A 16,784-nucleotide genomic window follows, 5' to 3' on the forward strand; every position below is an offset into this window, starting at 1 on the left:
GACTCTGGTGAATAAAAAATGATCAATTTTAAGTTTTAGTTCATTTGCATTTTTTGATTATTATCAAAATGTGAATTATCGTTTTCAGTGGTTACTGCTCCTAGCTTCAAGCACATTGTCAAAAGTGATGAACATGCGTTTCGTCTCTCTTTCGCCCGGCGTGAGAATATTTATCCCTCATCGTGGTTTTAGAGGCACGCACGCACGCACGCACGCACGCACGCACACACACACACACACACACACACACACACACACAATATTATATATATATATATATATATATATAAAATTTAAATAATTTTAGGTTGTCTATTACACTGCACATAGACCTACCAAAGCTAAAAGGTCACGGTTCGAGGCTCATCCCAATCACTGCTAGTTTTAATAGATTCCCATCAGTGGCGACTAACAAGGGCAGTAGCAGAAATTGAAACTTCAGATGATGATGTGCATTATTACTGAACAGACAAAAATTGTGTGATAGGTCCTCATCATGGCTCCTTGAGCTTTTTGTTTCATCTCCTGTTCAGGAAAACCATTCTCTAATTGGCTGACACATTTCAGTTAACAGTATCCATCAATAAGCTCGTACGGGCCGAAATTCCAAGCAGTTCTTCTCCAGGTCGACGGGTCAAAAATACCTTGCCCTAAAAACTCGACATACATCGTGCAAATGAAAGGTTAATTTGTAAGAAGAGCAATGTGGGCAGTAGATCATGCATATACCATAGTCAAGTTCTGTCCACCAAATGTATTTATTTTAGTGCATTTTACTGGCCTTTGATGTCCCAAATTCTACCTGTCACGAATCTAATGTGAGAATATTACTACAGTGACAACTTAAATCGGGATGAATATATTGCCGACTGTACGACTACAGCGCCTAATGACTGAGCAGGTGTTTGTGGCCTGCGAGACAGCACGCCGGGATTACTATTGACCTGTAGTTATGGAAACTGGTCGATGGCAACATCCACCAGTTTTCTCAGTCGCTCTCTCTTTCTCTCTGTCCGTGTCCCCGCATCCTCCTTGTACCTTCTGCGAGGTGGCGAGCGTGTGTGCAAGCGCGAACGACAAATGAGACGCTGCAAGATGGCGATTGTGCGACTGATAGCGTGTTGTGTGCTGTGCACCAGCCTCGGTAAGACCTCAAGCTATACTGTACATACGCGTGTGTCGCCTTTACGGACGCTCGTGCTCTACTAGTATTCGTGTTATAAATATAACACGTGACGTAGTTATTGGTCAGCTGCCATGTCGGTCGTGATGGCGAAAAGCAGGAGGACAACATCTGCTTTGTGTGCGGCGTCACTTTGTCTTGTGTGTGCTTTCATGTGTAAGTAGACCGTCCATGCTGCTTCACTTCACTACTACTGTAAATCATGGCAGTGTGTGCGAGAAGGGCTTTATATGTATTAAGGGGGAGGCTGAGACGAGCTGCTTTTTGTTCTACTGTTGATACAGAATGAGGCACAACTATCAATGCACTTGAAGAATCGAATGAGATAATTCAAGCGCTATGTATGGGAATCAAATACCTACACAGCATATGCTGTAGCGTCGTTTGAAATGAAGAAATCTTTACTGGTGGTCTGAAGTTTCGTTTTAATTCCATTTTAGACTTGTGCACATCTTATACAGTACTGTGAAAGCCAGAAAATTCAACAATACCTCCAGTCATACACGTTCACATTTAGCAACTACGATGAATTAAAGTTTGAGTCTAATTACAAACATAAATGCATTGACATTGAAGCACAATTCTGAAAACTTTCACCCATGATAAGCATCTTTAAGCAGTTGTATCCCGTCATATATGAATCTTCCTTTTACTTTTAAGGGTTTTGTTTTGTGAAATATGCGTCACTTTTATTCCTTGTTGAAAAAGGAAGCTTGTCAACAATGGAGGTAAATTAGTGTGCAGATTAATGTATAGGAAGAGACAGGCGATGAATAAACATAAAATGCGTTTAATTGAAAAAGTCGTGAATTAAACACATAAACCGCCATTGTACATGTTGTAGGCAGACACTTTAGTGAATATTTTTCATGTTGCTGTTTAGCAGTTTTGTGCCGTCTTTGAATGGTATGTGTGTTTGTTTGTTTGTTTGTTTGGTGTTGTTGTTTTGTTTTTAATGCAAGAGAGCCTTTTGTACTGGGGGAAAAATACAGGATACGGTAATGTTGTTGTTTGTTTCAAACCCTGTGTTGTTGGTGGACCTTTTACAGATGCATTGAGAAATGTATTATGACAAATGAATATATTACAAGCATATATTTTGCACATATGTACGTATTTTTCCCATATACAAAAAAGCTTTTTTTTGGTCATACATCTGGTAAGGAAGTGCGTGACCCCCGAGTAGGCACTTTTTTGTGGCCCGCTCTGGCATTTAAATCGCCCATCCATGAAGTAGCGTTTCACACAAACCATGCACGTCTAATTTTGCCAAATAGTCAGACTGACGCATGCAGGGCAAAATTACAATGAATCAGATTGTCAGAAAAGTCAGAAAAGCTATGGTGTCCTATTTTAGTTGACTGGCGCCCATGCGCTCAGCATAAAAACAGATGGAAGTTCATTTTCTTGCCAGCATAAGTCTCGTTTATCTGTTTGGGACTGCGTTGTGCTCATCTGGCACAAGAAGCAGGCTCGCCCCTGACAATTTGGTGACAGAAAGTAGTCTGCGCTTGGCGTAAAAGCGAGCGCATCATAATGTCCGTGCAGAGACAATGGTTTCATTTGGCATGTTGGTAAATGTCGTATGCCCATTACACCTCACTCGCAAAAAAGCACGTCTAATTTGAGGAGCAGACAGTCAAATCGGCGCTCCGCAAATGCGAGCGGTGGGCGTCAAGTCTATGTTTATTCATAAATATGACATAATCCCTCTGAATCACGATTTGAATGGGTTATAATCATGGTCATCTTAAAAACATATTTTAAAGCAACCCTATGTGTGTGTGGGGGGGGCACCCATAGGGATGCGGGGGGCACACCCACCAACGCATGTTTGGTTTTGCATGTCATGGCCATCAAGGTGACTAACCATTGCAGAGAGGTATGGCGGGTGGTGACGTCTCATCAACCACGCCAAGAACAACCAGTCGGGCTGATGGATGTGGCTGGTGTTGTGATGATGTGTCGTGTGTGTGCGTGCGGTCACCTTGCTGAGCGGAAGCTGACGGGTGTGTTGGCTGGTGTCTATAAACGCTATATTGCATCCGTGAGGCTTGAACTCCTGACCCAAGTGTGAATCAACACGCTGACAGGTCGAATTTCATTTATCAGATTACTCCTCACTGGCACCCTTCGAGTAGTTTTCGCCCGAGAGTTATGCAGATGAATTGTTCAATATACGTTGTGGCATTTGTCAGCAGTGGATAGTAACGCGCTGCATTTCCTCAATTACATTTACTTATGTGACTTGTTTGATGAATTGAAGGTGTAATCGTTTTCATGCAACATATGCTTACTTGAGTTTTTTTTCCCCTTGTTATATTGTTGTCAATTGGACGTAAATGCACTAATAAAACTAATAGTCTGGGGAGTTGGATTTGGGAGAGAATTACAATAACTAAAAGTAAACCTTGCCAGACAGTAAGTAGGGGTGGGATAAAACATACAAATTCGCTGCAACGACGGATCATATCATCGTTAATTCAGGCCTTATTTTTATGCCCGGGTCTAACCGTGCACATGGGTGGCGTTTTCTTTCTTTTGCTATTTTCGTCGGGTATAGAAATGGATATTTGCACTGTTGTGGGGGTAAACGCAGCCGACTTGCTCCCTGGCCAAAGTATGTTTCTTATATACACACACACACACACACACACACATATATACATATACATATATATATACATATATACATTATACATATATATATATATATATATATTAAGAAAACCTTTATTAGTCTCGCAATGGAGAAATTCCAGATTCACAGCAGCAAAGTTATGAAAGGAAGAAGTAGAACAACAAAAAAATAGGAGCTTGCTGAAAATGTGCACACGTCTGCTACAAGCAAAGTTTTATATATATATATATATATATATATATATATATATATATATATTATATACACACATACACACACATACATTCTATGCAACAATGCAAATAACAACAACGTGACTTCAGTAACATTGTAGGCTTTTTTCTACTGCACCGATTAATCTGTTGTGTTGTGTGGTGAAATTATGGTTGTGCTTGGCAGAATATCAATAGAAAATCCCTTGGGATCAATAATGTTGTCTTAATTCTGAAGTCATCCCCCTTGAGGATATAAAAGGGAGTCATTTACACCTTAAAAATGATTTCATTGTTTCAACAGTGAGTCTTGCATTATTGTAGAATAAAAGCTGTTGGGTAACACTTGCTTTCTCATCTCCCTCAAGAATTTAAGACAACATGCTCACGGTCTAAACTCCGCTAGTTGTTTTTACACGGTGGATCCCAATGGTCCAGTCGCTCGCAGCATGTTTGCAGTGGAATGTCTGGGAAAGGGGCTTTTTATAGCTTCGTTCATATTTTGGCGCGGAAGAGGATTGCGGGACGTGACCATTGGAGCGCACGTTTCCCCACGCAGCAGAATGGACGAGTCATTGGAAGAACACAGGGATTAAGACATGGCTGAGATGATTGTCGGCATTCACCAATATTGTCTTCACGCCGACCCACATTGTGCCACAGACGCACCAGTGTGGCATATGTGCTTTTATTCTCAGCTCCTATTAGCATTTAGTGTTACATTGTCTTCTTGTTTCCCACGGCCTACATTTTACTGAGGATGACAACCTCAATAAAAGGGTGAAAATATGTTTTCCTCCCTGGATCGGGGACAGGCATTTGAACCCCCCCCCCCATTTCCTTGATGAACTAGGAGAAAAATTGACAATCGTGTCTTTCAATTTTTATTTTCAAAGTAGTGGGAGATGATCTTTGTGAATTTCATTTTCACTTTCATTCCACCAGCATTCAGATTTCATTCTTGGTCCATGATGACCTTTTGTAATGTTAAAGTATTCTTGTAAAATTCAGACTTTATGGTCACAATATGCTGTATATGACTTTATTCTTGTAGTATTGTCACCGTTCTTTGAATCTTGTGATTTTATTCTTCTAACTTTCATTTTCACCACATTGTGTCATTTATGGTCGTCACATGATGACATTCATTCTCGTTTATGTTACCACTATTCGTGCAATATTCCAACTTTATGCCCACATTACATCTGTTATTCTCAAAATATTGTGCCTTTATTGTCATTATGTTACGACTTTCATTCTCGTTACAAGTTAATTCCTGTAACATTAAGACTTGATTTTCATAATATTCCAACTTCCATTCTAATGACATTAGGATTTTATTCCTCTTGCATTAAAACCTTTTTCTCATAATATTACAACTTACTTTTCACGACTTTATTCATATAACATTATGGGCCCTATTTTGGTAGCGTGGCAGCCATGCGCTCAGCATAAAAGTCTTACTGACTGTATTTCGGGCTGCGTTTGGCATTCCAACGCACAGAGTTGCCTCAACCCAACAGATGCACGGTCGGGGTGGAAGGCGGTCTCCAGTTACCCACATCACGTGCAAGAGGTGATCTTGCAGTTAAACTGCCAATGACCCTCCTGTTGCCACACGGTCAAGAACGGCGCACTCGAGCTACTGCGCCCGAACCGCCATGACTTTGATGCAAATCAGGGATGCCAGCACAGGACTATTTCCATCCCACCACGGCGCAAATATCGCTCCAACTGCCCAGTTACCCCCAATTCTATCTGTGCAATATACCAAAAGAAAGAAAACTCCACCCATGCACACAATTAGACTGCGCTTTCTGTTCGACTTGCATTTGGCACAAAAAAAAGGGATCCTTATGACTTCACACTCCTAAATTACGACTTTCATTTTTGTAAAATTGTGCCTTTAATTTGCGAAATAATACCACTTCACTGCTGTCACATTACAACTTTATTCTTGTAAGAATCAAACTTAATTCTTGACATGTTATGACTTTAATTTTTCATCATATAATAATGTCATTCTTGGTACATACTTTACAACAAAATTCTCGTACTCTTACAAGATCCATCTTGGAATATTATAACTGCTGTCGTCGCATTACGGCCTCATATTTATTTTCTTATCATTTTATTAATAATTTAATTTCCTCTTTACACAAGCTCTCAACAGATGTGACCTATTAGCCTTTCTGACAACGTCAAGTGCGCTTCATTGCTGCAATAGCGAGAACGTGAGTCATATGTGTAGAATAACAAAATGCACAGTGTTATGAAAGCACTGAATCCATAAATGTCATGTTTCTCTTCTCAACCTTGCAAAAGTGCCTCACGAGGGGGGTGTGGGGGGTTGAGGACCGCAGGACAACAACCTCTCATGTCTTTACAGCCGCTTTCCTGCTAAGCCATAATGCTACACCTCTGGCCTGTCCGCAGCGGACGGAGCTGTTAAGGGATAATCCACAAGTAGCGAGGGGATGGGATTGTTTGCCGGACAAGCTCGCCTTGTGTCTCTCAGGATGTCCAGTCACAGCTGGAGTAAAAATAGCTCTCACCCGCCGCCACCGTGTTCAGGGTGGGAAAAGTCAGAGAGGGAAGGCAGAAGCCGAAACCTGGGAGTCACGTCTCATCTGCGCACGATGGCGCATTGATACATCTTGATGTTGGGGCAGGAGCCGTGTTTTCAGCACACCCACAGGCCCCTCGGTGTGCGTGTGCATGTGTCTGTGTGTCTGTGTGAGCATGTTCGTGGTGTCCTGCTTGGAGGCGAGGGGGAGTGATGTCGTGTGGTAGTGAGCTGTTTTGAATAAAGACCTCTAAATTAGTCAGAAAGCTGCAGGGGAACAAGGAAAGGGGGATGTCTTGTCGTGTGCGAGGCTTTTATTTGTCTTAATTTCAGCCTCCATTTTGCTGCCTTTTATCCGACCCCCAGTGGGAATGCACATTCCTTCATGACCCAGCAGGGGGGTCGTTAAGTCCCATTTGTGCAGTGCTATTAACTACATGAGAATCACCACAGACACAATATAGACCCAGTGGATGGTGAAAACATTTCACCGCAGCAAATTTTTTAATGACCCACATTTTGGGGTCATTGTGGTTGGAATTCCCACTTCCTGCTCATTCAATAGCCTCTCCATATGCATTTTTTTAATAACAACGACGTTAAACTACTGTAAGATTAAACTTGACACAAAAGAGTCAAATTGTGGAGAAAAAAAGTAAATTTTGAAAAATATTTTTCGCAACTTGACTTAAATAAAAGTCAATTACATGAGAAAATATTTCTACAAATGAATTCACGTATTTTATTCATGTTCTTAAATTTTTCATATGAAAACACTTTTGAAATCTAAAAATGGAAATTACAACGATGAAATTACAAAAACAAGGAGCAACTATTCAGTGGATAAAGTGGGACTGCATGTTTACATTTTTACAAATTCCCAATTTCACAAAAAATAAATTATAATTTTACATAAAAATGTGACAACAATGACGAAAACAATGTTTGAGAAATGGTTATACAATAGTAAAATTAAGAGAAAGTCATCATTATTTAATGTAGATAACTATTATTGTAATTTTACAGGATTATTGTAGAAATATTCTCACCTAAAAATTAACTTGGGGTTGCAATTTTATGAGAAAAAAAAGTTGATAATGTTTTATGAGAATTTTAATGTTTTCATCATTTTGTTTTCTGTTCGTGGCTGTTGTGATAGCGCTATATGAATAGGTTTTTTTTGGAATATGTAATACCTGTATTTCCTAAAAATACACATAATATTTATTATGCTTTTTAAAACATTATTCTGACTTTGTGCCTCAAAGACTACAAGTGGTTATCAAAATATTAAAACTTTATTTTCACATTCTATATATTATCTTATTTTACAAGGAGTTGTAATGTGAGAGAAATGGTTTACCTAATTTTGCCGCACTTTATGCTAACTTTTTTGTTCAACACTTTGTTACAGCTGCAGCTGTTGTGAAAGCACTCTATAAATCAGGATGTATTGTATTGTATTAAATTAGCGAAAATACCATTGTGGGACAAATAAAGGATATCTTATCTTATTACAGCCCTTAATGGTGCACTACTGCAATATCTAAATGTAAATAAGCCTAGTTTGTGGATTCACCTTTTCTCCCTACCCCTCCAATTTTGACACCAGGCTACTTGGAGAAAAAGAAAAAATTGGCATTTACTTAAATAACACAGATGGCTTTGAGGAGTCCACTCAAGCAAGGACAGCTTAAACCTTAAGAGTTACTGTATGCTCAGTGTGCCCCAGGACAAACAAGAATGATGATTAAATATGCAGCACATTTAAGCACGGTTAAGTAATTTGCGCTTCTGCTTTTTGCGGCGCCCACACTTTTTGTTTATTGCTCATAATCTGCATACATTTCAAACATGAAGGCTTTTACCTGCACGGAAAGCTGCCATTATAATTGTTTAGAGTGTAACAAAACAACAGCTGACATGACTTTATAATTTAGCAGCGATGCTTCAGTTTGTCAAGCGAGCGCGCCTGTCAACGTGACAACACATAATGGTTGAGATAATGCTCTGGTCTGGAGTGGCCTCATGTCATGTTGCAACATCCGGCTTGGGCTCCTCTGTGGTCTTCTAGCTTTCTTCCTATTAACTATTAACAGGCCCCAAGTTATGCTTTCTGCGGCTTTCCTGCGTGCCACAAAGTTGCCAGTGAATAAAGAGTAGGGCGCACTCGCGAACTTGAACCTCAAGGTCGTGTGAAACATTGCGGCCGCATTGATCTGCCATGTGTGCGGACATGATTTTGAATTCTGAAAATTGTGGAAACTGAGGGCAGTTTAAAAGGAAAACAATTGCCTATTTAGTTGTTTCTAATGTTGTATCCAGCTCATTTATCAAAATTTTATGCAACCCGTTTTCTATCGTGCTTGTTTGAGGCATATTGTTCCATTCAAGCCAGCTGTGATGACTAGTTTAGACTCTGGAAAGTGGAGTAAGGACTTGACAATGGACTCGTTTTTCTTTGATCAACTATGAAACACTCATGTCTGAATGTTCTGAACTCCTGTTTCCATAATGGTTCAGGATCAAGCGGAGTCACGTCAGATGCCCTGTCATCCTCAGACAGTAAACTAGTTGAGAGTGAATCAACAGCTTTTCAATCAATTTCACAAAATAGACATACAGTCATACCTCGGTTTTCGACCATAATCCATTCCAGAAGGCTGTTCGAAAAGCGATTTGTTCGAAATCCGTAGCTATTTTATTCGCCCATGATTAGGGGCGAATACACAATGCAGAAATAACATAAAAACAGTCAGATTGGCGTAAATCACAACAAGCACATCTGCTCACAATGAACGCTACACGAGGAAGCGTCACTTCCTTGTGGAAGGAAGCCGAGAGGAGTCAACTGGCATATTCGGACTTGCTCAGTTTGGTCGAAAACTGTTTTTTTGGTCGCAATCCAAGGTGTAAAAATTGCGAATTTTCAGGTTGAAAAGTGAGACGTTCGAAAACCAAGGTTTGACTAAACAGTCCTAAGCTCCCCGATGAAGCAGCATGTGGCTAATTAGCCATGGTCTGAAGCTTTTTGTTGAGTGCCATGTTTCAAAAAGCAATATCTAAATACAGATGGATGAAGTAGATGGTAGAAATCAGCTGTATTCCATTGTCTTGATTTACGTGATTGAGATGTCAACATCTAAGTGAGAGCTTTTTATACTTGTGACGTTCACGAACGAGTCATTCTTTTGAACAGCAACGAGTCATTCTTTTGGAGTGAAGGAGGAAATGATTCGCAGCTGTGAGAGAGCCATTCATTTTTTTTCATGTATTTATTTATTTTTGCCAATTTGGTATGGTATTTGGTAATATTGAAGTAATTTGGTTATAGTATAAAATATAAGCTATAGACTTTCATCTATCCATAACACTGTTCCAAAGCTTGACTCGTACTGTAGCAGATGAAAAAGTCCTGGAAAATTATTTCAAGACCGGTTTCGGAACCCTGTTTCAGTTGGAGTGTACAATAATATATCACCATAGATGTCTGTACATGTTAAAATGTTGTCACATCTATTCAATACAATATCAGACACATTGGCTCCCGTATTTGTTTAGGTAATCATCATATTAACAGCTATTTCTTCAACTTTGTTCCTCTCCTGAGGCTAAATACAGTGACCACGTTTTGATATCGCTCCTCGATTGTGCCTGTGAGCGCGTCTGTGTCCATACCTAATAAATTGAAAAATGCATGCACCCATAAAGCTCCAAGTCAGCACTCTAACCTCCAGTCTGCTTCTGGAGAAAAGCCAGAACAATAAAAGGCCGTCACCACCGGGATATTTATGCTCCGGTCCCGTATCGTCATGTTTTTATGAGCGGCAATTGAACATTCGGCGCTTCCCCTTTCATGACCTACCGCCGGCCGCATTATTATCCAATTAACCACCATAAAGGGACGCCAACGACGTGTTGGGGGTGATGCGGTGTGTACCCCTCACTCGGTTTTGGGGTTAATCTTCTTGGATAGAAATAGGAAGCGTTTAATACTTCTCGCCGCAGAGAGCTTGTGCGTGTGTGTGCGGGTGTTTATCATGATAATCCGCTGTTTATAAGGCGAGTTGCCCAGCTGCTAATGTCTGCTAATGAAAACTCCATCAGGGTGACTCAGCATTAAGTGTTTTTTCTTCGTCTGTCTTTCCACAGGCCACATCCCATCATCGCTCGCAGTAATCCTCCGAACCACAGACAAAATCGTGTGGGCAAATGAGTTTGAGCGTAAGTTGCCACAATCTATTTTCGCAAAAGTAGCTTTTCTTTCCCTTCCCGGTTTGCATTGCGCTTTTTCTACTCCCTTCCTCTTTGCAGCCGTCGAGCTGACCTGCTTAATAGAGTCCATCTCCACCAACAACCCGAGGATTGAGTGGAAGAAGATTAGAAATGGCATTCCAAGCTATGTTTACTTCCAAAGGAAGATAGCAGGTAAATTGACAGGCCAAGCTGAGGGGAATGAATGGCGCTCTGAGAGAACTCTGCTTTAAATTCCGTTTGCATCCTGACCCGAGTCCTACTGTGTGATTCAATCAGCCATTGTAAAGTGTTTTTTTTCCTTCTTTTTTTTCTCCGTCTTCCCTCAAAAGGCGACTTGGAGAACAGGGCACAGCTCAGAGAGCCGGCCAACATTCTGATCTTCAACGCCACTCGCTCAGATACGGCCGAGTACCGCTGCGAGGTGGCCGCCATCGACGATCAGAGAGACTTTGATGAGATTCTTATTAGTCTTGCGGTGAGAGGTGTGTGAAATTAAACAACCAAGAAGCAGCCTATGCCCCAAATATGACTTGTGAGGAGTTGTTCGGAAATTTGAGGAATTGTGACATCACAATAGGGCAAATATACGCAAACAATACTTCCCCTACACCAGGGGTGTCAAACCCATCTTCATCGCGGGCCACATTTTATTTACTGTTTCCATTGGAGGGCCATTATGACTGAAATCATATTAAAAAAAAGTCAAGAATTACAAATGTATCCAACTATTGTTTAAGTTACTTTAATGAAGTGTTTGGCAACAAGAACTTTCTTACAATATGTCTCTTACTTATTACAATAAGAATTTGACATTTTGCTCCATATTTTAGCAAGCATCATGGAAGTTGCCATGTTTGATTTGATTTCACGGGCCGCATAAAATGAGGGGGCAGGCCAGATCTTGCCCCCGGGCCTCGACTTAGACACCTTTGCCCAACACGGAGTTATGCCACAAAGACCAGAAACATTTCTCAGTAAATGAGAGAAATAAAATAGTTATTTTGTAGAATGAGACTGTCCAGTTTTAAAGAAGACGTCGACATTTATGGCTGTTGTACAAGGGTGAAATCAAGAAAAACGAAACCTAAAACAATCCAGCTTTGTTAATGTATAACAGAAGCGAAGATGAGTCGATTCCTTTTATTGTGTTTTATAATCTTCAAAACTGCTAAACAGCTTGACTGCACATAAGCAGTCTTGCTATGCTCTCTGTACAACAATTGACGACATCCACTCAATTTATCCTCCTCACCTACTGTTTTTCCTGTCATAACTTACTGTACTTTTTGGACGTACAGTTTAAAATCTGCTCGCCGCTAGCACAATTCCAAAAAGTGTTTGCCATTGTTTCAGTTTAGGTCAGTCACTTGCGTTCTGCCACCCGAAGTACTCCTGCTTCTATTGGTTCTAAACTTGTTAAGAAAAAGGTCTACAGCAGTCCGTCTTCAAGACAAATCAAGAACATGTTATGTTGTGCACAGTGAAACCCGTGGTGCCCCGGTGCAGCGTGCCTGAGGCGGTTACGGTGGGCACGTCGACCGAGCTCCGGTGTCTGGAGAACGAAGGTTTCCCGGCACCCGTCTACAGCTGGTTCCAAAACAACGAGGAGCTTCCCCAAGACCCCAAGAACACCCCCAAGTTTATCAATGCCACGTACACCATTAACGCTGACACCGGAAGCCTGGTACGACATCAGTAGGTGAATGAAGAGACAGTGTCGAGCAATTTGAGTATGTAGCTTGAAAGTAGAAAAGTGCTAAACAAAAGGAAAGCACATTTGTGAGTTACAAGTTATAGGTCACATTAAAGTGGATGTTTTATTATTAATTGTATAATTTGGTTGGAAATAAAGTAGAGTTGAACTGAGTTTGAAATGCAACACCATAATGTTTTTTTTCAAGTCAACGATTTTAAAAAAAAACAATCATAATCTCAGTCTGTTGTTTATTTACCTTTTTAAGGCAAAAATAAACTGTTTGGTGTTGGGATTGATGAAAAAACATTTAATTATCACTTTTTGTTGTGACTGCGCAAGATTGTATAACTTCACTGATAACTTGCCTGAACCAAGTAAGGACTTGACTAGACTTTTACAAATTTGGGGCCGACTCGGCTTGCTTGATTTTCTTTTCACTACGGTAAAGCGGGACATGCTTGAGTCTTGAAGGTTACAACTTGAGACTACCTTGTGACTTGCACATACTGTATGTACCTTTCCCTAAATCTCTCATGTCCAAATACTTTTGTCCATTCAGCATATTCGGGCAACCCCCCCCCCCCCAAAAAAAACTTCTAAGACCTTGTCTGTATTTGTTTGTCGTCAGATGTAAAGGCCGGATGCAAGACATATTTTACATTTTGCCGACTGTGCACTGTCACAAGACTGACTTGACAATTCCCCTCAGAAATTCCGCAGGGTGAGGAAGGAGGACGCGGGGGAGTACTTCTGCCAAGCTAAGAATGACGCCGGCCACGCCCAGTGTCCCTCTCAGTGGATGGAAGTCTGTGAGTGACATACGATTGCGTGTGCACTTTTGACAACAATGAGGAAAATGTTTTCCTTTGAGTACGTGAACGGTATAGAATATGACATTGCGAATGAAGATTTCATTGCTAAATTGGAAAACACAGTTCACCGGTAAGTAGAGCAGTGACAGTTGTAACTGAGATCACACCCTTTGTACCAGAATGTATGCAAAAATTCAAAGGGGTATGTGTGGGTTTCTGTGACTATCCACTGTATTTCTCGTGGCAATTTGTCTCACACATGATGACAAAATGATTTGCCACCTATCCGGAAACTTCAGTAGGTTCACATGCCCTTTTGTTGCAAGATCTCTTTTGATTTTTATAAAGTCTTCCTCGGGCCATTCAAAACATATTACCTAACGAACAAATAGTTATTAATTATTACACAGTGCTGAACATAATTATTAATCCCAGGACAGATGTGGAGTTTATGCCACAGTATTCAGATTTCTGTCATAATTAATACACCAACATGTAATGAATTATTGTAACGCGAAAATACACTAAACAATAAAATATACTGTAATGAAATACTTTTGTTTTTTTTCATGACCTGAACTGACCTGAATTATGAAAACCTCCATCAGGATCTTCAAGGATGTTTTTTTTTAGATTATTTCAATTAGGAGATCGCAACTGATGAGACAGCATGATTATTGTACAGGTGTGCCTTGTCAACTCTATCACAAGAGCTCCACAAAACTACAACCACAATAATAAACATCCAAAATGGATGTGAGAGTGCCTCAAAACTCACTTGTATCCTTTGGCGTTTGACTCATATGACTCAGATATGATCTTTGTTTAACCGTTTGGTGCCTTCTACCATCCTTGTTACTGATTTATTGTTGTATATATGTTAGTTGCTTCATGTACAGCACTTTGTATGCAGTGATGGCTGTTTGAAAGTGCTCTACAAATACTGTTGACTTGAGTGTCACTCATCAATGAGTGCATTAAACATTATTTTGTTAGACTGTGCTACTGTACCTAATTAATTATTTGTATATTGGAACATGTTTTCAGATAAGAGTGTATTTACCTTTTTTCAATAGATGATGTGGACATCCTCGACATCGTCCTCAAGTCTGTCGGCGGCGTGATAGCGGTCATCTGTGTGCTCGGCTGCCTTTGGCATTGCGTTTCACGCGCCTTCTCCTCCAAAAAAGGCCAAAATGAAAACGAGTGAGTCTCAAACAGCAATCCATTTACTCCCGCACTGACAAAATATGCATTCATTGTGTCGTCTTCTACGACAGATTCAGTTGGCCGACACAGAACAATGCTGTCGACTATGGCGATGCAGATGAGGTAAAAACATTTTGCATATACTAGAGTTTGAGGCGGGATGATATGGAAAATTCATTCATTCATTCATCTTCCGTACCGCTTGATCCTCACCAGGGTCGCGGGGGGTGCTGGAGCCTATCCCAGCTGTCTCCGGGCAGTAGGCGGGGGACACCCTGAATCGGTTGCCAGCCAATCGCAGGGCACACATAGACGAACAACCATCCACGCTCACACTCACACCTAGGGACAATTTAGAGTGTTCTATCAGCCTGCCATGCATATTTTTGGAATGTGGGAGGAAACCGGAGCACCCGGAGAAAACCCACGCAGGCCCGGGGAGAACATGCAAACTCCACACAGGGAGGCCAGAGCTGGAATCGAACCCGGTACCTCTGCACTGTGAAGCCGACGTGCTAACCACTGGAAAATGTGCTTTTTAATTACTTGCAGACAAGTATTTAGAGCACTGCGCTTGACTACTTATCAAATAAATCTGCTTATTCTTATACCCCTCAAAACTAGTCTGTGAGTGAGCTGTTTAGAATTCTGAAGGATTGTAACGTGAACAACTAAACTGAGCCCCAGTGTTAGCACAGGTTAGCGTTAGCTTCTGATACACATACTTGGATGTTCCTCTGAGTTATCCACAAGGGAAAAGGGGTGATGAGGGAGGACTGGTACTTGGCATTGTGTCTCTGCTGCATGCGCCACATACTCAATTCAGACCTCGGTGATGAAGTGCTGCCTTTATGAGTGAAAATAATTTATGGGCAGTAGCTGTTTGCTTTGTCACAACCTTCTATTTCTGCTCACTGCCCTCGCGTTACCAAAATTGAACCCTGCGCTGGCTCGCAGTAGAGCATGGTTGGGCGACCCGTGGGTCATTTTATATAATAGAGGACCACTCCCTCATAACAGGATGATTTCAGACAAGGTTTTAAATAGATTGTGAACATTGTTGATCATTTTGAGTGTTTCGACAAATTGAATTCGCAGGGATCTGTTTGAAATGTGGGCAAGAAATCCATAATACATCTCATGTAAGGTTACAAGTTGTTCTTTTCCCCCCTACAGGGACACTTCCGCCATAAGTCATCTTTCATCATTTGAACCCAGGGAGGAGTAACAACGATGGCTCTGGTGGTTACGTTCGAAGTGTAACATGGCACACTCTATTCTCTGATGCACATCAAAATCAAAACAACTTGCCAAAGTAATGTTCAGTATGGTTTTATGGCACTAGCTCATGTTTTTATAGTGTTGACAAATTTTATAACACTAATCCTTTCATTGTCCCCCTCTCACTTGAAGAGTTTATATTTTTATTTGCCGCATATTTCTACTAGACAGGAAAGTCATTCATTCACTTCCAAGCTGTGACATTTAGCTAAATGATGGCAAGGGATGTGTTGGAGCAACATTCCATCACAAGTCTTGGAACAAATTGTCTTTTGTAACTTTTCTTTTTTTTTTTTTAATACATTGAACTTGTTTTGCACAAGACCTGTGTCATGTGAGTAACATTGTGTTATTTCTTTTCTTCTTCCAAGTGGCCAAGAGTTGAAAGGTATTTGTGCATACCGTAGTTGTACAGGCAATGAATAAGCGAACTGAAAACTGAGGATATCAGATAGCATGAGGCACAATTTATCTGCCTTGAGCATAGAGTAGTTACAATTGATAACGTTACACGTCCAAGTTACCCAATGGATTTGAATACTATCTATCCTACTTTGCTGCAAATTCAGTATTTACTATTAAAAGGTGGCAATGTATGACATTTAGAGTGCTGTTAGTGTATAAGTGACCTTCTGTGTGTTACTACTTTTTTGGGTTGTAGATATTGGACATATTGTCCAGTTTTGCATCAGTATTGTATACATTAATGCGCAAATGTTTTTTTCTTCCCCCAGTACCTTATTGTATATAAGGCAATACGCTGGTCAAAATGGTAATTTTACAGTACAGTAGTTACTGTCCAGTGCTGTTTCAAACTTTTTTTGTGTTCATGATTGGTGTAAAAACTCAGGAACTGTTGTAAAATGTTCATAGTTGATTTTTGTTATGAATAAAATACATTTGAAATGTTCACCCCTGAAGGCTTGT

General features: G+C 40.5%; 1 protein-coding gene across 2 annotated transcripts; it reads left to right on the forward strand.

Moving 5' to 3' along the window:
• Positions 1-942: 942 nt before the first annotated feature.
• On the forward strand, positions 943-16,769 carry jam3a (junctional adhesion molecule 3a). Of its 2 annotated transcripts, none has more exons than XM_052077542.1 (9): positions 943-1,144; positions 10,755-10,826; positions 10,917-11,030; positions 11,189-11,341; positions 12,341-12,543; positions 13,265-13,364; positions 14,444-14,573; positions 14,648-14,699; positions 15,753-16,769. In XM_052077542.1, exons 1-9 carry the CDS (start codon positions 967-969, stop codon positions 15,786-15,788), a joined length of 1,038 nt encoding a protein of 345 aa, XP_051933502.1. In that variant the 5' UTR covers positions 943-966; the 3' UTR covers positions 15,789-16,769. The 2 variants fall into 2 exon arrangements, with proteins under 2 accessions (XP_051933502.1, XP_051933503.1); XM_052077543.1 differs by lacking the exon at positions 943-1,144 and adding an exon at positions 1,216-1,339.
• The last annotated feature ends 15 nt before the right edge of the window (positions 16,770-16,784 follow it).

The sequence above is a fragment of the Hippocampus zosterae genome, chromosome 10, assembly GCF_025434085.1.
Source record: "Hippocampus zosterae strain Florida chromosome 10, ASM2543408v3, whole genome shotgun sequence".
In the NCBI taxonomy this organism is placed as follows: domain Eukaryota; kingdom Metazoa; phylum Chordata; class Actinopteri; order Syngnathiformes; family Syngnathidae; genus Hippocampus; species Hippocampus zosterae.